The sequence below is a fragment of the Hermetia illucens genome, chromosome 2, assembly GCF_905115235.1.
Source record: "Hermetia illucens chromosome 2, iHerIll2.2.curated.20191125, whole genome shotgun sequence".
Taxonomy (NCBI): Eukaryota; Metazoa; Arthropoda; class Insecta; order Diptera; family Stratiomyidae; genus Hermetia; species Hermetia illucens.
The window spans coordinates 114164061-114187465 of NC_051850.1; the positions used below are offsets into that span (position 1 = coordinate 114164061).

The window sequence follows — 23405 nt, forward strand, 5'->3', positions numbered from 1 at the left end:
GAGAACAGAGAATCATAATATGAACAGATTCGAAGAACTTTATAGTGTATCGAACTATACATTACAGTATTACTCGGTGATATGCAGTAATGTTTTGTAATGTGATATCACCAGTGATGCTGTTATGTAAGTACTGTTGTGATGTTTGGATTACGCTCAGTGATGGTAATGTGATGTTACATACGGCACCTACCCATCTCCAGTGCTTATAAGAAGATTAATGTGAATTCATTCATACCGCTTGCGACTGAAACAAATATCCGACTCTGAAAAACATCAGCCACTGTACAACATGTCCATGTGCCTTATTCTCAGGGCTGCTATTATATAAGGCTACTATTCTTATTTTTCTCTTACTTGATATAACATGGCTGTGTATTCTGTGCCATAATAAAGAAGATTTGACCCCGTGATAATAATGGCAATATGTGACGTTTACACTTTAATGAAGGTTGCCTTGCTCTACCCGCAAAATTTTACAATTTTTCCTTCCAAATTCCATATTGTATAAATACGTTTCTTCCTTACTTACTATCCGTACTTCAACGTCAAAAAACTACCATACCGATATTCAGTTCTGCATTAAATATCACAACATTAAGATTTCATACATTTAATTGGGAGTGCGGCAAAGGGATGACGCGCGTGATAAATGACGGTCGTATGCGTCATGTTACCATTTACTTTTCCTCTCTTTGTCAGTGCGTATTATCGCATGTCAAACCAAAGTAGCCGATACTTCATCAATCAAATTATGGGATTATCTTTTCAAAAATAACATTGATGCTAAATCTCCTCCGTGATCAATTAGCTAAATAAGATATTTTGATTGTTATGATAACATATCGTGTCAAGGTAACATATTGTATTCTTCATAATTTCAAACGTTGCACATGAGAGTCAAATTTCACTTATCTCAAGTATTCCCCTGTAAAGCCCTAATGTTGCTATTACCACTGCAGTTCACCTGTCCTCGGCAGAAAGCTTTTCCATAACTATACGAGGCTCCTTGTTTTCATTATTTCCAGGCCAAAGGAAATGACTAATAATTCCGAGGTAAACATGTGTTATCAAATGCAGCACTCAAACAAATAGTGCCATCTCCAAGCAGGAGATATTCCTCGTCATTTGAGATATTATATCACGCTTTGTAAATATTTACAAACTTCTTGCACACAGAAGATACATTCGCTAACATTGAGATACTTATCGCAGAATTGTAGGGATATCACTCTTTCAAGGGTTTTATGTTATCGGGAGTTACGTCTAGAGAAACAGCTAATACTGCTTTATCATATATACATTTGCGGTTGTCACTAGGTAAAAAGATACGCCGCGTATTCTGACGAGTGGTATTTCAAATTGATTTCCCCACAATAACCTACATCTTATCAGTGCAAGTTATGCAGTCATTCGGAATGGTTGGTGTAATTGAATCTAATAATTGAATTGAATCAAATTGATCATTGTAGCACTTCGACTATCTGCGTCTATTTATGTAATGTTCAATCAACCAACCGAAATGTATTTTTGATTAAATGTGTGTTATTTCTAGGTAATGAACAGAAGTTCTAGTAATTTTACATATTTTGCGGTGTATCAAAAGGAAGGAAGCTGTTTCAATATTTCATAGTCATTTAGTGATTTCCCTAATGAGGTTACTCGTACTTGGACTCAAATCAATCGAGTTAAAAGTGCAATTCTCAGTGAGAAGTGAAGTGACAGGAGTATTCAAATAAATAGAATTTAAAGTTCGGAAAAACCTTCTTTTACTGCCAAGTTAGTGGCATTAAGGTTGAAATCGGGATAAACCATCTACCCTAGAAAAACGGATTTAGTACGTCTACCGATTAAGGATTAAAAAGTGGAACTACCCGAATTAATTGCATATTTCAGCCCCTGAGTAAATCAACATGAAGCATATTTGCTGGAACTATCTTCGATTTAGCTGGAAGTTAAAAAAATCCACTTGAATGACAACTCCAGGAAGCATGATTACTCATCGAATCCAGAGTGTTTCCCGGCCTTACCTCTTCAATGTGCGTTACGAGTGAAATCATGTTTGATTTGTCCAGCATTAAGAGCCCAACACATTTTATCTAAAAGTGGTGCTTTGTTCAGCGATTTATTGGCTGATAAAGTATCAGAGATTAAGCAAGAAGCCAAAGTGCTTAACACAGTGTAGATTCTGTCCGCGAACGGTTCTGTGATGTGATAAAACCGCTCCGTTTATTTTTTGGGAATTAGTGTTCAGTTAGTTGTTGTATTGTTTACAGATGTGCCTTTGTAAGCTACAAGTTGTATTGTGTTCCAGTTTCCATTAATTTAGCAAACATGGTCAAACGGAATGTAAGTGAACCTAGGCAACTTCTTCTCTTTTCTAGACGGTTAACTTTCACAAGTGCGTAGGAAATATTTTGCCCAGAATTTACCAGGATTTACCTTGACAGAAAAAAAACAAGCTCTATCTGCAGACTCCTATTCAATGAAGATTGTTAAAATTCTAACGCTATGAAAGCTGATCCAACATTTCTGAAACCAGTTCACTCTCTGTCTGCCTGTTGTTTATCTGTTTGTTTATCCGTGTGGCTGCACAATTTATTTTAAGACGGTTGAACCTGTTGGCGTGGAATTTTATGGAAACGTGGGACTCCACGCTTTCAGTAGCGAGATTTTACTCTGCTGCATGTATTTTACGTTCTGGATTGCAAAATTGGACTTAAATCAATCTAGCAACTGAACTCAAATAATGGCTTCATATACTTGACTACTTTTAACAAAATTAAAGTAAGTCTTTTATTGAGAAAATTCTTTATTCCAAAATACCAGAATGACAAACAGGACAAGTAGGTCCTGATGGCGCATATTTCTGACGATGTTTCAAAAGGGTGTTTATAAGTTTTCTTTATATAAGGGAACTGCTTACATATCATTCGCATTAGAATCCTGCAATCTACAGTTTTCATTTTGTTGTGAATATAGTGACTTATCCTTCAGAGTGTGCAATTCTAATCATATTTTGGTTGGATAATTTCGTACCGTTGAGTATTGTTGAGTCTGAATTTAATGGCAAAGATCTCAGAATCTTGTAAACGGCTACATAGATGTCTTTTAGATTAACATACATATATATGGTTTCCTTTCACCCTTTAGTGGGCCTTGAGGTCAATCCCTATCCGAGGCGTTGTTGACGTTTCGGTAGTAAGTTTCAAAATTTGCAGGTTACTAGCCCACAAATTTCTATCCCTTTTAATCGCTTCTTAAGCAGGGATAATTTTGTGTGTATTTTTAAGCCCCAACTCATAGGGTTAGTCTAGATTAAGACTGGGAACATTATGAAGAATAAAGGATATCTTTGCCCTTACATTTGATAAGTTTGTACTATCGTCTGCCTGGAGGTCAAATCACTACACAGGGTTAGTTGGTTATAATACGAAATCTAAATGAACTTTTTGTTTTGAAGATAAAAATCATGTTTTGAACAAAGAGGAAATATCATTGCCCTTCTTATTAGCGAGAATTCTAACAGTTTTTTAGGTGGTATTGTTATTAAAATAAATGCGTTCAGATTGAATACTGTAGGCTTCTTTTTGATGCCAAGGAGGTCATTAATTCTTATCAGATTCATGATGACGCATTTCCTCCATAATCTAGAGATTAGATTATTCACTTAATGAGTCATTACTTTTGAAATTTGCATTTATCGACTTGAAGATGAACTCTGATGATGAACTTGAAGATGAACCCTCTAGGAGGTGTTACCACTTAATCAAATTTGAATTTATATCGATATTCCACAATTGTAGTAATTATAAGTGACACCCAAAGTGAACCTGGGAAATAGCATATTCTGGCTCCAAATTTCGTTTTTAGATTACCGTTTGTGGAATGGAAATACTTTAGTTTATCTTTGGAACCTTTCCTTCACGGTTAATTACGTGTGAATACTCTTTGCATAATGGAGACATGGTTGTGCCCGATACTTCACTTCCTGTCACTTGAGTCCAAATAATTTTCATGGTCCACAGTTAGGAAAATAAATTATCTCTTCTTTTACATCGGATTAAAGAAGTTGAGGAGCAAGTATTTAGTTGAATAACAAGGTTTCCAGATCTAACCGCTTCTAATGACGTGTTTTCATATTGTTGAAAAGGAGACTTTCGCATTTGTGATCTTCGCATACTGTTATCCCATAGACTATAACGTAACTCTCTTTAATGCTATTTCTTCTCTAACGTAAAGTGATACTTTTTACTTTGCTCTTACAGTCAGTAAACTAATATTCATAATTCTTCGCAAATTCTATAAACCTAAAAATTCTATACTAGGTAGAGGACGTTTCTGCCTTTGGCGATCTGATGAGAAGATTTCAATCGGCAATCGGCTATTTGAAAATATGCAACGGTCTTTACGGCTAAGGCGTATGGGATCCTAAGGGCAGCAGCCTGGCTCATTAATCAAGCTACACTTGACGTTTCTGCCGTTGGCGATCTGATGAGCAGATTTCAATCGGCAATCGGCTATTTGAAAATATGCAACGATCTTTACGGCTGAGGTGTATGGGATCCTAAGGGCGGCAGCCTGGCTCAGTAATCAAGCTACACTGAAGGCGTTGATGAGTCCTTTGATCACCTCGAAAACTCTCCGTGAATGTAGAAACGGGTTAAACTGTATCTATAGATTCAATACGATGAAACTACTCCGGGAAGTTGGGCACTGTCATGTAGAGGTTAATGAAATCTCGTATGCCTTCAATTTAATTTCTCCTATCCCCGGACCAGAACCAGCAATTGGTGTGTCAGTAGCATTTGCTAAGGTTGTCATAAAAAGCTGGGAACAAGCGTCCCACATGGACAGGTGGCAAATCCTAAATGTTGTGTCGACACACCAAACTGTTCCTGCCTGAGACAAACAAACATACTTCAAAGTTTATCCTGTCGAAAAGCAGGATTTTGTGGGTATTCTGACTGGTCATAATTTACTAGCTGAGCATATGTTCAGAATAAGACTTTTACAAAATGATTCATGTCCATTCTGTAATAAAGAATTGGAATGCCAAGCCTATTTTCTATGTGAATGTCCCACCTATGAATACATGAGACATCAGATTCCTGGTACTGATATATTTCAGCTGTATCGTGTAGCATCACATCTAGTAACCAAAAACCTGTGGTACATATACCTATCTAAAATATTTCATTAAGCGGGACAGTCGAGGCCAATGCTCCACTACGGTCTGAGTGCTCAGAAGCTATGCTTCTCCTCCACACATTCCGATTATTTCTCAGAAAAGGACGGTAACAACTATGAGTGGCGCGTACGGATGCGTTTCGGGGCTGGTTTCCCTGTACACACCCAAAAGGACTTCAGATCTCGTATTCCACAGCGGCGAAGTATATTAAAAAGTTAATATTGTTCACGAAGTATACAATCGAAGTGCATTTTGGAGCTATTTCCCATCAAAGAGTTTTGACCGTTTGCACCTGCTTTGCGGTCGACCGAAATTCTTTGTTATAAACTGCCAGACGCCATTTTATCTCAAAAATGAAGCCAGAATTTTGCAAGAAGAGAATGACCCTAAACATCGCAGGCGGTTCTGCACAGACTGAAAACTGGAAAATGGCGTCTTCACCGTGGATTCGCCTGCACAATGACCTGATGTTAATCCGATTGAAAATATCTGAACCTAGATTAGTTTTCTCGGAGAATTCACGCCTTTTGAAAATTGTTTTACTTCGAATGTGCCGAAAATTTTGTGGAAAGTATGCCTGACGCTGGTGGAGATTGAATTTCTTACTAATTTTCTACCGCATTGGCTTGCAACACGCTTTATGAATGTATGTGTGAAAAAAGGTTGTTGAAAGAATTTTGCATAAATTGTACTGTATATATGTTTTACTTGACTTAACCCCTGATCTACGGATTCTTTCACATATAGAACTGAAAGTTTCTTTGATATTTTTTCATATCTTATTGCACTTTACATTCGCATTATATGTCTCGTTCGGTTTAATTTTTGGCCGAGTATATGTGTCCGGAGTTACTTTTTTTTTTGCTTTTTTTTTGCAATTGTCAATTCCTGTAGTTCGAGATCTGCCACTTCTATTCGTTTAGAGTTTGTTCTAAATTGAATCAAGAGGTCTCTAAATGATCGTATAGTTGGTTAAACCACCGCTGTATCGGTTGGTCTTGAGTCGTTACATCGACTACGAAGAATAGACCAATCTTGGTGACCGATGTATCATAATCGGAAATAAGATGATCGTATTATGGAAGACATTCCTCCTCTCAGCGTCATATCAAACGATTTTCAATTTCATAGCGTGAGGCGGTATTCATTGTTTGTAATGGCAGCCACCCCTCGGAACCATAAAGAGTAACAGGGCGTACGACTCTGCGGGTGATTTCGGATTGAATACATTCGTTGATGAATCCAGCATCATCCGCCATCTACTCGTCAATTCTCTTGGATAGTAAATTCCAGGCCACTTTCTTATCAAATTGTCCTATTTCTTTCTTTATTTGATGTTTTCCGAGCTAAGAATACCTAGATAGCACGAAGCAATCAAGCGTTAGCTTCCATGTGGTGCTTTCATAAAACAGCATTTCGAGACCATTAGCGCGAAAGAATTCCACCTTCATCTTCGTTAAGATAACTAGATTTACAAATTTTTAACAAAGTGTTGCTACATGCATCGAGTGACATGGAGTCCGATTACAGCGTTGCACAGATCTACGAACGGTTCGACGCCTTGAATGTTCTGGGAACGATGGTTTTTGTTGGTATTCGTCGTTAGTTCAATGATATAGTTAATGCGCTTGTCAAAGATGTGGATCGGTCCATAATCAGACCATTTCTTCCATATTTGGATGGATGTGCTATCCTCCTGGATCTGAGCCTTGTGTTAGAGCACTTTATTCTAATCCACAACGGTACACTACTAGGCAACAATACACTGCAGACAGTCATATGATCAACACTGCGTTCGCTTGTGATAACTACCTTGATTTTGAGTCAGGTACTCATTCACAGCTAAGTCTACTCAATACTCGAAACAAATTGTTCTGGCACCAGTTAAATTTAAATCGGGACCTTCCACTACGACGGCGTAGCACTCTAACCGTTGAGCCATCCAGATTGCGGTAAAGATCTTAATTCTCGCTCATCAAATCATTCAACTTCTGTAAAGGCTTTGCGGAAACTCAGAAATGGAAATGCCAATGTCGTATTGAGCACCTTGGTAACCAAACTCAAGAGTATTATAGCCGTTATGAGGCGTTTACATTGTATGTCATAACCTTTCATACCGCATCATCGAATTTCTTGTAGAATCCAGATATCGATTCGTCGCTTTCAACGACCTTCGAGAAGATAGTGCTGATAGTAAGAATTCAAACACGGTTGTTTGTTGTGGATTTTATCATTTTGAATAGTTTCATATTTTTCTACATATATTTTTACTGATTTCACAACAGGACTAATTCCGTCCTGTCGCTTATGGCGCATTATTCCAGGGAACTGTTCTGAGTGTTGTGATAACTTTACTAACGACAAGCCATGCATGTTCTTGTTCGACGTGTCGTGGAGGCTGTAAGAAGTTCAAATATGATTTAATATGAATTAACACTATCTATCCTTGATCACTTTCCCTTGTTTCGGCGATTTTATTTTACTGAGTGCAATACCTCGAAGCCTTTAACTTAGAACTGTCTGTGAGGTCTTCAATGTTAGTTTCATGTTCCGCAATTGGCACATCACCTTAAGATGGACAATTCGCCGGGTAGTCACTTTTTGCTCTCCTGAACAGCCATGGTTGTGGACGAAATAACCCTGAAAGCTGGCTTTCCATGATTGTAGAATCCAACCCCTGGCAACCTAGTCTTTCAGTTTTTTATTACCAGTGATGCTCAAGTGCATTAGAACTCATATTAAAAAAATTTCTTCAAGTTCGTCTGAATCTAATCAGTGCCAGGTTCCTTATCAATCGACTTGATTTTCGAATTGCTTCAGATATTGATTGTATGCGTAAACTGGATCGAGTTCATTTTATCTGTTTCAATATCGTAGCGCCACAACCGAAGGTTACTTACATTCCTTCGTTGAACAAGGTGTCTTATTCGGGGAGATTTTCTTACGAAATCGAAGGGAAAGTTTGAAACCAACCGCCAATCAAACCCCAAACGACGGTGTGTGATCTAAACATTGTTGGAAAATTCAAATCTGTACTCAAATTTCTAATATATTCAATTCAGAACCAATCTCACCTATCGTACTAGAACTCAGTCTTCAATGTGAAAGTCAGAATACCTGACCCGAGAGACATTCATATGCCTCATCCAAAAACCATGGGCTGTTAGTACAAAACTTGAATCCTAGATTTGCAAGAAGCCGATTTATTGTAATCCAAGGGAAGTTTTAGCTCCTCTTGGGTGATGGTTTTGAAAAACTATCAGATTATCTGATCTAGCGATGTACGTGATGGCGATATAACTACAGCCAAGCAAATCACAAAAAATCAATCAATAGGGAATTCTTTGGCGTTCTGCTTACTTTCCTTGGGACACAGTTGCTAAAGTGTCCAATGGTCGTTGGAATTTCAAAAAAGACATTCTCCAACCATGGGCGCATTGAAATTCCAACTGGAATTCTGCAAACTGCACGTCCAGCAAAATCGTGGATGCAGGCCGACGCATTAAATCCATTACTAGAATTTAGGAAAGAGGGCAGCTTTCCTTCCTGTCCTTGAAAGAAGGTATAATACCATACTAACACTGGTACTTAACAATGTTTCCTAAATTGAACATTGAAGACCAAGTCAACCCTGGGCTGACCCCAATACAATGAAGCTCTGAAGAAGACGATAAGATCGATCCTCATGGGAACGCGTCTCCGAAGAGACGTTAATGCGAGTCGATGAAAAAAGGATAACCATCCTCTTGACTTTCCATGCAGCATCCAAAAGCATAACTCTGGGTCAGAATTCGATCAATGAATTTCAGTAGGAGCTAGTGCTTTGTTGTAAGCTCGAACTGGCTTCCTACATTCAACGTGTAAGTCGTTTGTCATGTACTTGACTCCATTTTTCTCTCTATTTTTAAATATTAATATAGAATGAAGTCTTCTTGTCTGATGCTGATTATCTTAACCTATTTATCTACTTTAAAAATCAAATACAATCTTTCTTCGAATTTTTCAATTAGAGAAAGCATCGTTGCGCTTGTCAATGATTCCTACAAAAAATCCCGAGGTTGACCTAAATGTGAAAATTTTAACGACTTCTTCAACAACCTGAGCATCAACCTCCTCAGGTGCTCGCAAATCACGCTCGAAGCTTGTTTTGATCTCAATCAAATTGTACAGCTAAGCGTCGTAATGCTTGCAATCGGATCAACATGCAATTAATTACGGTTAGACCGAATGACCAAAGAACATTTAAAAGCACATTGTCTGCAATTATCTACGTTGGAATCGGAAGACGTACGGTCTACGTCAGATTTGCTTCTAGAACTTGATCTTTTCTGTTTTTATTAGACGCTGCTGACTTGGCTCCAGCAGAGCAGTGGCTGTAGGACACTTGCTACCTGTATTTTTGTATTTTAACTGCCTTTAGTGGTTTAGGCGATTTGCAGTTTGGTCAGATGGAGATTGTTAGTTTCTTGAAAGGCTGCTTTTAGAGAGTATCTTCAAATTGTTGGTTCAACGCTTGACTTGTTATCCGGTTACCGCAAATTGACCTAATTTTTATGCTACTGCTGTCGCCACGATGACTTGCAGCGCACATCTTTCACCGCAAACATGCCTATCGAATCGAGTAGAAATTTCAATATAAAATGTATTTATGACGGGGACGTCAAACCGTGAAATTGTGACTATCTCTGCGGTATATAGATTCATGAATATACTGCGGTTTGGGGTAGATAAAAATTATTAAAGTTTCTTTTTGATCATTACGCAAAGCTTGCTTCGCACACACTAAACTACTAAATTCCTTGCAATGTTGTCTCGAAAATCGCCTATGGGAAACTAGTTTTAATTATACATTGTCCAGAAGATCTTATCTCCGCCATCATACTCTAAGCAAATTACATATGCTAAGCGTTTTTATCTCATACTTAAATAACAATTATTTTTTATCTTCTTCTTTCAGGCTGACCATAATCGGGCCTTCCATATGAAAATGGGAGCGCCGCTTTCATCATCCGTTCCATTATGTTCATCATCATCGGACTTAACAATATCGTCAAGAAGAACCACAATCTCAACAGCATCACAATCACTTAGACGATTGTTCGGATTACGGCGTGTGATAAATTTTTCGCCGTTATTGTTAATATCATTGGCAATATGTCTAGGAACGCCATCATGTCAGGCCCAATCAGTATTAAATTTTCAAGACTTAAATTTTACGCCGTGGAATGAGACGGTGTCGTATGTTAGCTCAGATTCTTATAACGCGCGAGGAATGGCACCGCTGTATCAGTCGGTCAACGATATAATTAAAGTGTTTCTTGGCAAGGATCCAATAGCACCAGGTAAGTAGTCGGTCATATAACACACTTAGAGATAAGGGGTAGTAATGAAATGTGGTTAAGTTAAACTTCTAAAGGGGGTTTTTAGGTTCAGTTGAGGGATCCTTGACTGGTCTCATTAAAATCCTTTTCCGTTGTATAGATGCCCCAGAATTTTAGTTTTTGGTTTAATGTGACTTCATTATATTCAGATAAAGATGTTCTATTTCATGATTGAATCCATCCAAGTCGATTGAAAGCTGAATCCCAGAATAGTTTCAATTCAAGGGTTATAGTGCCTTCTTATGCGAAAATTGGGAAAGAATTTGATTTGTCGGTTCTGTCATTGTTTTCAACTAATATTTTTATCCTCAACAAAAAGACGTATTATCTATGGTTTGTTCCTTGCAGCGAAAACATATCATTAGATACAAACCGTAAATAACAAAGGCAAAACAATTTGCGCTTTTTTCGAGGATAGTGTATTTCTTATGCGATAATATTGTAGGTGCCAAATTTATTGGGATTTTATTAAATTATTTTAAAAGGAAGTTCGGGTTAGTTATTTTATTACTACGAATACTTTAAGTAAAATATTATTGTATTCAAATTAAAGATAACATCCTCAGAAACAACGAAAAAGTCAGAAGTTTCAGAAGAAGAAAAATCATTGGGCAAACAACCGTTGCGTATGCTAGAAATTAATAGGTGCACTCTGGGGAGTAACAAATCAGAATTAGCTTGAACAGTATACTTTTGTTAACTCTGTTTTCGAATGAAAACCGACGATCTACAATATTAGGTGGGTAAAAGTGGCCACAACTTCCAAGACCATGGCCGTTGTAAAGGGGAAGTAGTAAAATTTGACGACAATCGCAACGAGAGTACATTGGGATCATGGTTTTATCAGCCTCCTTCGGTGATAGGTGTTATAGGGTAGGCCGAGTCTCACATATTGGTTTCCTATTAGTCTCCGGGCGGATTGAAGTGATCCTGTAAGTATTCGCCCATGTCTTTTTCGTGTTTCGGCATAAAAGGAACAAATCTGCCTCGATTTAACACAGATAGTGACCGGATACCACCTGGAATCCTCATTATATTCTGTTCGGAGGTCTGCTCGTTCGCCTCTTCATTCTTATGCCCGAAATCCCTAAAGGAGATATGCTTTAAGCGAACTATCTAGACCATCAGTTTGTCCCCACAACGGCTTACCAGCTTGAAGGATGTCACCGCTGATTTTGAAGGTTACATAGCCAAAAAAATAAATATATTTCGCTTAGGGGCAGGATCACAATCCCCGCCATCGCCAGTATCTACGCTTGGAATACGTAAGATTGTACCATATGTATCCGAGAAAATTTCCGCGTCCACTGCATAGCTCATTTTTATTCTGTGTATGAAAAATTCGGCTTCTTAACCTGGTTACAAATCGCCGGTTTCGAAGCGGACTTTCTAATGAAACCCTACTTAGATGTAACATAGTCTCTGTGACATGTCCTCAGCAAGTCCAAGATATTGCTATGGCCGTATGGCTTTGTTGTCCAGTATACTAATTCTTGAAGCCTGACAGCGCTGCGCAATATAATGTGTTTGATATAGAGGCCGAGTGGAAGGAGGTGTGGTGATACGTTGCAAAAGCTGATGGACTACACCGCACAGTTCTTGTGCCCACATAGGTGGATTTTTTGATAATGCTAAATTACGTTCTACCTGTATTCTGCTCAGCGTAGACTATCACAGAATTTAACTTCGTATCGAGAATCACACCAAACTACTCTATATTGGACGAAAGGGAAAGAACTTGTCCATTCATTCACACAAGATGAAACTTGGGTATCACTGTCTAGTAGCGGCAGGTTAGTTTTGGTTGGATGTAAGCTAAGTTCACTTGGCCCACAGACTCGTTTCCCTTAAAATCTCGCAAATAGCATATCGACCAATAAATCCGCAAAATAACACAGATGAAGCCACTATGACATAAAGCTATCATCTTTGAAAAGTGCTAACATTCAAATAATTTCTGTCAAAAGTGCAAATCATTTCACACATCCTTGATTGGGAATTGTTTTTTATGCTACTTTCGTTATTAGTAAACCATGGATTCGAAGCAATTTCATGTTTTAATTTATCTTTGCAAGGAAGGCGTCTTCGGTAGTGTGGCCACATAATTTGCACTAACGAGAATTCACTTACCAAAATTGGTCTGATCATCGAGGTCGTTGGGAAACGACCAAAAGGCACAAAGAGTGTTCGTACAAACATCGATGATATTGAACCCTCTAGTCGCCCAAATGAGGTGGTCAATCAAAAAAACGTCGAAAGGTGTGCACCTTTTGATTTTTACTAATTAAAGACTGGAATTACAAGATGTAGCTGACTCTCAAAACATATCGAAAATCAGTGTGCTTACTTTTGTGCACGAACATTTGTCCATGTCATCTATGGCTATTACCCAGAGTGCCGAAAAAATGGCGACGATCTTGGGTGTCGCTCTGCTCACAGTTCTATTTAAGATGTTACCTCCCAAATCTGCTTCAGTTATCCTGGTTCTTAACATAGATATTACTCAATATGTAAGACATTTTTTCACTTTTGTGATCAGGAAGATAGCTATGCTGTCCGGATAGCTAAGTGGTTAGAGCACTAGGCTGTCATACGGAAGGTTGCGGTTCAAATCTCACTGGTGGCAGTGGAATTTGCATCGTGATTTGATGTCAGATACCAGTCGACTCAGCTGTGAATGAGTGCCTGAGTCAAACCAGGGTAATAATCTCGGGCGAGCGCAAAGCTGACCACATTGCCTCCTAGTGTACCGTTACGGTCTTGAATGAAGTGCTCTAACACACTTCAAGGCACTGATCCAATATGGATTGTTGCGCCAACGATTATTAAGATAGCTATGATGTATACTAAAAGGCATAAGACCCGTTGACTAACCCGGCCGTCAGGGTGATGGTCTTATTTGAATTCAAGTGTGCGTCGGAGTCCGCATACTCAAGACGAAGCTCGCTCTTGGCTTTGAAGGCTCAGAGTGTTACACTTTGATTTGGATTCTATTCAGTTCCTTTTACCGTCCAAAGGAGGTATTTTTGCAGTTGTTGCTTCAGTTTATCTAGTTCCTTGCTCCACTTTCCCCTAAAACGTGACCAGGAGCAAAATGTAACTTCGTCTGCTAAATAAACCTTTTCAACACATTCTTAGCCTTCCAAAAGATAATTTCCAGCAGTTACCATGGCGAGGTTGTCCGGTGGCTTGCCTGCAGATGTAACCTTAAGTTGAAAATTGCCAATTGGGTCGACACGTTTTAAATATTTTAACGTGCAGTAAATTCACACGAAAAGTGCAATTCTGATTTGTTATAACTTAGTAAAATGGATAACATTTTCCAAAAATATTGAATATAAACGTAATCCATAAATAACCAAAAAATAAAGTTTGAGACTTTTTGTTGGCTGCAACCAGATGGCGTTATCGGAACTTCGTTTGAGGAAATTACCAGATGAGCCTTTCCTTGGCTTCTTTTCTTTTCCCTCAAAGCAGCTGGCCACCCAATAACATACTTCTGTTCTCTGGCTACTAGGTGCAACACGTTAGAGGCTCCAAGTTTGATAATAAACTCAGCGATTCTGGTTAAATATACTTTTAGTGTGCTAATGTATTTACTTTACCTAGGTGCCTACTACTCAATACTTTTAGCGATCATGATATATATATATGTGGGACATTAACTTCAAACCTTGAAAGGAAGAGACGGCTCCGCTCGAAGAGGGAAAAGAATGAATTCTAATGAGAGTTTGAGCAGCGAGAGATCAAACTTCGATGGCTTTCGAAGCAGATCGTTGCCTCGGTCATTCCGACAGGTTCTAACTTCCTCAACCCAGGTTTAGTGCAGAGCAACGTATTAACGACCCATGGTTCAGAGATTACGGCTGCTCCAGTTATCAAACTCCTGCATTTTCGGGGGGAATATGGTTTCCTGCTTTCCGTAAATTGATGCAGCATTTAATATAAATGGAATCATAGCCGACCACCCCAAATCAAACTACATAATTCAAAATTTGGAGACGACGTTTTTGCCGCCACTTCTCTTTATTACAGAAACTCTCTGAGGAGTGCGGAGGACAAAGCCATTAAGAGAAGAACTTTGATGGTGTTCCTGGATTCGAAGGTGGCGAAACTGATGCATTTTTTCCAGAGCACGCAGGATAATAGACTCTTATTATCTGTGAAGCTTACCTAATTGTGCGGGAACTAATGTCAGCAATCCAGTTCCCAAGACGCTGGTTATGGTGCAATTAGGGGTGAACTCTGGCCAGTATATTTGATGAATTCAAGGAGCTAGGACTTATAGTCAATGCTACCAACCGACCCAAATTTAAGTTTTAAATTGGAAGGTTGTTCCTGTTTATAATCGTATATAAAGTAAGCGCAATGCTGACCACATTGCCTCCTACAGTATACTGTAGTGTACCGTTACGGTCTTGAATGAAGTGTTCTAACATAGTTCAAGGCCCTGATCCAATATGGATTGTTGCGCCAACGATTATTATAAAGTAAAAATCCAGAGGTTTTAATAAAGATGAACGCTCTTATTACCACCATTACTGGTACTGAGAGGAGGCCACAAGGTGCGAGAACTCGAGTGCAGAGAATCGGGAATGATGGGGAAAAGGAATATCCAATCACTTTTTCTGGTCGAAAACCGAACCATGTTCCATTATCGACAACTGAGCTGACGGTTTTTCTATTACGCGCAAAATGACCAGCCCATCTTGTAAATCAGTGTAAAGTAATGCAGCGCAAATCTTACAATTATATTTCGACACCGCCCTACTTACTAGGTTTCGATTCTTGCTTTACTTGTATTGATTCTGGTTGCTTTCTTTGGGGAATACCAACCTCAGAATTGTCTTCCGGTGGCCCTGGGAGTACAATGTGACTCACCGTGTATTTAATGGGCAGATTCTGTTGTAGACGTTCCCTTTCGGGTACAGGAGCTGGTGTGCGAATCCCATTTACAACCGAGGATATCACCGTAGCCTTACTTTTCATAATTACAGTTTTAAAGTCAGATTTGAATCTTAGCCTGATCGAATTTTGCCTGGATGGAAGAATGACAATCTACTGGGATTCATCGTTCGATGAGGTCAGCGCATACATATTGATGAGCTAAGGAAGCTCATTATCACCCCATTCGCAGACAAATCGAAAACAAATTCATGTAAAAGCCGATTCAGTTATATTCATATTGACATTACTTCCCCACTGGTATCGTGCCTTTCTTAATATGGATTTCAGTTTGAGACATGGTTGTTTAAAGCTTATTTTGAATAGCTAGACTTTCGAAGCGCTAGGAGAATCAGTTATCACTCCGCATGGTAGAGCATTGGCACTGTTTTTTGAAAGCACCCATGACATGTTGAAATAGCGCAAACTGGGTTCTCCTTTTTCTATGCAACTGTTGAAAAGGGAGAATTAGGCGGCTGAATTATTAAGTCTGGGAGAATGTTCATTTCCGAAGATAACTTTCGGATTCCCAAGTTTTAACAGTAAAATGCAGTCATCGTCACTACTTGCGACGCAATCGAGAGCAGCGAATCATCTTTCGACTTCAGCCGCTCGTCAAATGACGAAACCTCATCCTGGGGTACCTAGAATGATGCAAACTTCATGTCGTTTTTGCATTTTTGGTGATTCGGAATACCCTTCCTCAGCTGTTGAAGGTGAGAAGTAACGCTAAAGTCGAAAATTAATGTTTGTATTAAATAATATTATTAGCAACTTTGTTGAAAAGATGATCCAAATCAGGGAGCGCTAGAACCTGAAATCAAGTTTTATTAAGGTGGCCCAGAAAAGGAAACCAAGGATCAAATCAAGTAAACCAGCAGAGCTTCGAAGAAAGAAATTGAAGTCGTAGACTTCAACTAAGCCTTAAAAGCCTTGAAGGCAAGCGACGGCCCAGATTTGGGTTACATAGAAGGCAAAGGCCCAAAAATAACACGAAAGTTCGGTGGTGGGGGACCCAGTTAGACAAAGATATGTCTTTGGTCAGTAAACTTGTATCAATAGAAGGAGTTGGACAAACCTCCGAGGTGTGAACTGACTGATGGGGCAAGCATTTCACCTACCTTGGCATAAAAAAATTGAACCTTCACTAACGCTTCGTTCATAAATGAAAATTGCCGGAAAAGAGATATTACCTTGTGTTATCCATATCAACATTCGAGCTTATAAATTTCAACGAAATAACTTGAAGGAAACGCCGCTTCAATTTTGACATGTCTGTCGGATATCATTATCAATTACTTATCAATCGATATAATTGTTAAACTAAATTCCCGAATTCATGAAAATTAGTGACTTTTATTATCGAACAATTATCAATTCATTAGAAATATATCTTAATCTTGGTTTGTGTTGTGAAGCTTTATGAAAAGCAGATAATCATTTATTCTATTGTTGGTTAACAGAGAAGGATATATATATATATGTCTTATTTACAGCAAAATCAAGAAAACAGCTCAATAAATGAACTTCCTGCTTTAATAAAAGTAATCAAACAAGGGTGCTTTTTAGTTAATATAGTCTCAGGGTCGCACAAGCTAATAATTATCGCAGCAATTTGAGATGAATAATTGTAGATAGCGTGGTGCCATTTCTGGAGCGTATTTTGATACAATCCCCCCAATATGAACATAATGAAAAGTTTCTTTTTATCAATTGTAACTTCGTATTTTTGAGGTTGGGATTCCCCTTATCATTTAAATGCGGGATTAGCGAAATTAGTTCGAGTATAAAAGTATGAATCATGCAAAATTGAAAATAATGATAAACAGTTCTCTATTAAAATCAACAAATGGAATTCTGAAACAAACGCCGCCATGGATTCTTTGTTTGTAGATTTTTTGCTTTTATCTTGATAAGCTCGAAGTTTGAATCAAATATCAGATTTGTCAGTGAAAAATGGCAGGAGTGTCAACGACCATTTTTTAGGTATTTATCTCGAGATTGCCAGAAGGTGACTTTTTCTGCTTTGGGTCGACATGGCTTTGCGGCGTAGGCGGTAAAGAAATAAATCGTGCGATCAACTGGAGTAATAATAACCCTTATCAATCGATTATCGAATCGCTCGACTTCTTTAATAGAAGCCCTCAGAGATGACAACGTCGACACCAATATGAGTGCATGTACTACCAAATTATAGGAGTTTATCGGTATTCACACCGTTCACATTGAATGCCGCAGTTTTTGCCACCACACACATTGAGTTTCTTGCGAAGCGCAAAATCGATGCGTCTCTTCTGAAAGACTTTTCCAAATTCTTCTACTTTCCTATCGAGTTTACCAATAGTTAGTGTACAGACGGATTAGCTTGGCTTGGACTAATTTCGTTACTTTTAACGGCGTTCATGCGTTAAGAATTCCTGCTTATTTCTGGACAGGTCCGATACTCGTCCTGCTGTGCTGACGCCCTAGCATTTTTTGAGGCCTCTAAACGATAATTTATTTTTAACCGCATTGAACATTATCACGAGACCTGTCATGTCACCAATATGGCCAGGTAGGATTTGTCATAGTTGAGTAATTTTAACCATACTTGACTTAACTTTTTCCTGATTTCAAGATTTTATTTTTATTTTACTGAGGACTTTGACTTAGGATCTGCATATTATGTAAATAATCACATTGGGACGTTGTGCAACGGCTTTCCAATAGACGCAACCGGACATCAACAAGTGATGCTTAGAAAGCAGCCGTAATCCCCGACGTGAGTATCATAAACTTCAAACTGGCAGCAGATAATCTGTTGTCTAGCGAACTGGTGAAAAAGCGAAAGCAACAAGAAGCCTGTGGAAAAAGATTCATCAAAGGCACAATCCAGGGCACAGAAAAGCAAGCCGCAGACATTGTCTTCCATGTGGAAAACGATAGCGGTCAAGGCGCTACTGGGAGAAAGGATTTTGGTTTCCGGCCTGGTGCTTATTTGCTCTTTGAAAGTCCGAGATCTTGACTACCGATAGATAGAGCCCGGTGACAGGAGCTAGTCAATAAAATAAATTGGGGTCCACAGGGACTTGGCTATAAACTGGTCACTTGAAAAATTCGGAGCTCTGTGGAAACCATGTACACTAAATGCTGAACAGATGCACCATATCGTAAGGGAATTATGTGCATCCCATTCGAGTTGATGTTGACAGTGCGAAAAGTTATCGCCGAAAGTCACCCTGAAAGAGCTGGAAGAGGCAAATTAAAAAGTAGCAGAGGTACACGAACTAGTGTTTCAACATCAGCTTGCCTTACTGCTCGGCGCATTCAACGCTTGTCTGAAGAAAGATATTTTTCCTTATCGCTGCAAGATGGTAAGGTTCGCACTGATCTGCAAAGGTGGGGCGGACCCTAAACAGCCGTTTGTATGCCTGACACATTTGGGAAAGGACTCGAAAAGCTCATATTACTGCTGGTACGTTACCCCCAAGGCAGTTGAATTTTAAGGCTGAGAGGGCCACGGCGGAATCTGGAATCTTTAGTACCAAAAATACTAAATCTAGTACCCTTTAAAGTCCATCATGGCCTTAGTACTTTTTCTCATTTTTTAGTATTTTTTTAAAAAGTAGGTACTTTTCATTAGAAACCAAAACGAATTTAATATTTGGCAATCTCACCTTCTTCTTAATGATAAATGGCCGAAAAATTGAATTGCTAACTGGTCACTTCGTGAAATAGGTCCAAATTTCCGTCGCAAAAATAAAGTAGCCTTTCTGATGAATGCTCTCCATCACATCATAAAAGGTATGGAATAACCCACTAAAATGGACATAAGTGTTCGAAAACATCGCGACATTATTCACATAAAAGTCCGGTCAGAAGTACCATGACATTGGAAGATGTCACCACATGCATGGATGATCAGGTTCACTTTTAGAACATACGCCAAGTATTATGGGTAGCGAACTTTTATAGTTGCTCGGCCAAAAGAAAACCGTTCGTATTCGAAAATGACATAGAAAACAATCTGCTTTTGTGGAAGAATATGCTATCAAAATCTTCGACTTTTGGTATTCAGTTCTGTGATGTGGTTAAAGTAAAATTAAGGATTAGTAGGTAAGCCAATATGAAGCTTAAAACTGACCGACATGCAACCCTCAAGCATGGCGGCTGGAATCAGTTGGAGTTTCAGAGCGACCAGAGTGAATATTTCGGTACTTATAGACTAGAACATGAAAAAGAAGGATACCCTTATGTCATCATCATCAACGGCGCAACAACCGGTATCTGGTTTAGGCGTGGCTTAGTAAGGAACTCCAGACACCACGATTTTGCATCGAGGTCCATTAAAACTGCCCTAAAAGCTGTCTGGATTCCTGTCCTACGACATCCTCATCCCTACGAATTAAGTTACCCGCCCACCGCAACCTGTTTATGCGGATTTTATACACAACCAGACGGTCGATTCATCGATTTCGTCGTTATGGACGCTTCGGAATCGTCCATCCTCATGTAGGGGGCCGAAATTCTTCGGAAGATTCTTCTCCCGAACGCGGCCAAGAGTTCGCAATTTTCGTCGCTAAGAACCCAGGTCTTCGAGGAGTACATAAGGATTGGCAAGATGATTATCTTGTACAGTAAGAGCTTTGACCTTATGGTGAAACGTTTCGAGTGAAATAGGTTTTGTAAGCTGAAATATGCTCTGTTAGCTGCCAACAACCATGCGCGGATTTTGTCGTCATAGCTGTTATCGATTGAAATTTACCCTTATGTGCTGTGCTTTAATTTATTTTCAAGAAGGTATTCTACGAAGCTACGAACGATTTTTTTCGATCTTGATCTTAGGTCTCGTTTCGCTCGGCGCGAGTCGATTATAGAGTCGAAGTTATGTGTGAATACATAGGCGAACATCGGTTTAATGGTAACAACGTATTAGGAGAAGTCTGAGTCTTCAGGCTAAGTTTTGCTTAATCAAAGTATCATTCACCCCGTGCTCTCTGGTCACATTATATTTTTCGGAAGGGCGCACAGCCAAAAAGCCCTTTAATTGTAACAGTGTACACGGGTTCTTTCACAAGGGTTTTCGCCTTTCTATTTATTTTATTATTCAATTAAATTCACATCTTCAGCTCCCCTAACTCTTCCAGTGAACGTTTAAAAGAAGGTTCTAAGAGATAAAATTTAGCCTGTAGCCGCGCGCAGATCCTTCGTGGAGAAGTACACTCTTCTAATTTGTTTGAGTAGAGACCATTGTTGTCCTTCATTCTCTGCATAAAAATGAGTCTCTTCAGTTTCCTAATATGATTCAAATTCAGTCTTTCTAGGAAAGCAAAGCATCATACAGTGATTGTCTTTGAAAACCTTCAGGCTCTTTAGTCCAGCTCAAACATAACGTCTGTGGAGCTGTCCTTCTGGCAACTCATGACCTTTAATATCTAGGGCTCCAAACCAATGCCGAGGTTCTGTTCAGCAAGCATGCAGATGATGACCTGTGCCTAAATTCGTGGGCTGGGTACCAAACATCCGATCTGTTCGGCTCGGTGTTCACTACTGTGAACTTAAGCCGGCCACCGGAACTTATTGCTGGAGGTACGTAAAAGTCTCCTCATGCTTTCACTCCAGAGGGCCCCATCGCGAAAATTGTTACTAAGAAAGCTTGGTTTCGGCCCAAGCACTAACATTCGCAAAAATTTTTCGCAGAATGTGGGATATCAAATGAAAGGGCTCAATTAGTACTTTTCGCAACTGATCTCATATTTGATATCGGGTGAAACGTAGGAGAGTGAGGGCTTAAAATATGACCCTCAAAAAGTGTTCTCCGAATCTATCCAACCGAAAAATCTGAAAAAAAATCAATACGTTAATACCACAACAAAGTGAGCTGCCGTAAATGGGAGATCAAAAGGAAACATTTCGTTTTAGTTTTTTAATCACTTATATATCAATATTAATTACTCGAGACAGGACGTATGTATGTATTTAGAAGTTTGTGTGAAAGTATGTCCACGGATGGTCTTGCTGACCTTGTTTCAAAAGGAGTATTCTGTATGGAAACTAACCACTGTTTCCATGTACTTGTAGGAAGTAATCCAAAAACACTTTAGCTATTTCTGAGGAACAATGCAGTTCAAAAGGATGATTTCTCAAGTCCTGAGCACATATGCTTTAGCTGATGAAAAGTATTTGCGTTTAGCTCAGCATTAGCTAGGCGAAAGTTCGTGCATTTCGAAAACAAGACCCGATTTCTTTTCGAATAGAAAAATCAAGTTTGAAAACTTCTGCTTTTATCGTGTGAAAGTGTGGCAAAAATCTGTTTCCGAGAAGTCTGGTCCGGAGAGTTTTCTTAAAGTTAGTATCTTGACGAATGCGTTAGAGAAAGCAATTAGGTTTTTGCGGTCTAGGGTACGTTGAGGGATCAGTTTATCACGAATAGCTTGGATGATGTGCGTTAGTAGGTTAACCGATTCATTGATTATAGCATTGTAGATACAGGCGAGTAGGTAGCGGTAGTTTAGGATACCCGTTGATGTGTCTTCAGTTGGTTTTGTCAAAGTCCGGGGCAGAACGAGAGGGAGGGAGCTTGATTCTTCCAAACTGCAATCAAAGATAATAAGGCCACTGAGTCCAGCAACAGTTTCAAGTAAGGAAAAAGTATTTAAGTTGGCGGTTATTGATATATATATTGGAGACATTCGAAAAGGGTTCGAAATAGGAGTGCTAATTTTGTGTATAAACCTAAATGCAGTAAATTTTGTTGGAGATTAGCATCGCTGTTTTCCTGCAAGGGTCAAACCACGTTGTGTTTGTTGTTTCACACAGATTGAAGTTGGGAAAGGATAACCTCTGACGGTTTTCGAGTCTACTTTAGCAAAAAGCGTTCTTTTTTTGCAAATAGTTCAAATTCGACTTGGTGAACACGCCAGATAATAAAGTTGATGTTTAGGCCAATAATTCTAAGGTCTATTGGAGGAAGCAAACGAATTAATCATAATCATGAATAATCATGATCTCGAAACGTGTCGCTTGGATACAACTTTGATAAAAGCCGGCCAATTTGAAAATGTTCGTGTAAGACGCAGCGTATACATTTTGGCTTATCCTCAGGAGGTTTAAGGCAAGCTGACTCAGCATGGATTTTATCACATTTGACACAGCGATAGTCCAAATTCCAATTTGGTGCTGCGTGGCCAATCCTTTATCAATTCTTGGTGAAGCAATCTGATTGTTTCAAGTTTCTTCTCTGTTTTGACTTGATCGTTTTCACTTGGTCCTGGAAAATGCCGAGTCTGAGATTGGAAACGCGGTTCTCGAGTTTGGCTCTGAAAGTGGAATACGGTTTTATTGCTTTGAGACTTTTATTTCTTCCATTTTCTCCTTGTGATTAGGTACAGTCTAGACCTCGTGTAATGAGGCTAGTCGTTTTCTCACACGGAAGCGTGTAAGTATAAAATTTGGTTTCGTCCTACCCTGGGAGTAGCGAAATTCTGCTTTGAATTTCCAAGAATCTGAGGCTTGATTTTTAATGAGTCGCTACCAAAGCCCATTAACACAAATGCAGAAATTTTGGTTGTTGTGTTGGTTGCTGCTTGCTGAGATTGCCAAAAATGATAGGACGCGGCATCCATGTAGCTGCTATTTCAAATTCCCTGATCCGCTCCTAAAGTTCAATAATCAAATTGTGTTACGATTGTACTTCGATCTTTTTTTGTCGTAGCTTTTCGGTAAGAACGCGCTTCTTTTTCTTCACTCGAATTAGCCTCCATGTCAGTTTTGTGGTTTCCTTGAAAAACAGAAGCATCCGGCATTTCACGCCACCTTCCTTTATGACTAACGCAAAGGGCTTTTAGAAGACACACTCTAAAGTTTCGATCTGTAATATAGAATATATAGAAAAGGAGAAATTAGTCGAA

The 23405-nt window shown here is 39.1% G+C and overlaps 1 protein-coding gene across 9 annotated transcripts in view; it reads left to right on the forward strand.

The window, feature by feature from the left end:
- The window catches only part of LOC119648786 (prominin-like protein), a 198019-nt gene that overhangs the window by 124224 nt on the left and 50390 nt on the right, over positions 1 to 23405 (forward strand). For 3 of the 9 annotated variants that reach the window (XM_038050628.1, XM_038050629.1, XM_038050630.1), the window contains one exon: positions 10149 to 10533. In XM_038050628.1, coding sequence (XP_037906556.1) covers positions 10173 to 10533 — 361 coding nt within the window. In that variant the 5' untranslated portion in view covers positions 10149 to 10172. Of the gene's footprint in view, positions 1 to 1412; positions 1556 to 1771; positions 2350 to 10148; positions 10534 to 23405 lie in introns of those variants that run through there. The other 6 variants (XM_038050633.1, XM_038050634.1, XM_038050631.1 and 3 more) reach the window with 5 other exon arrangements.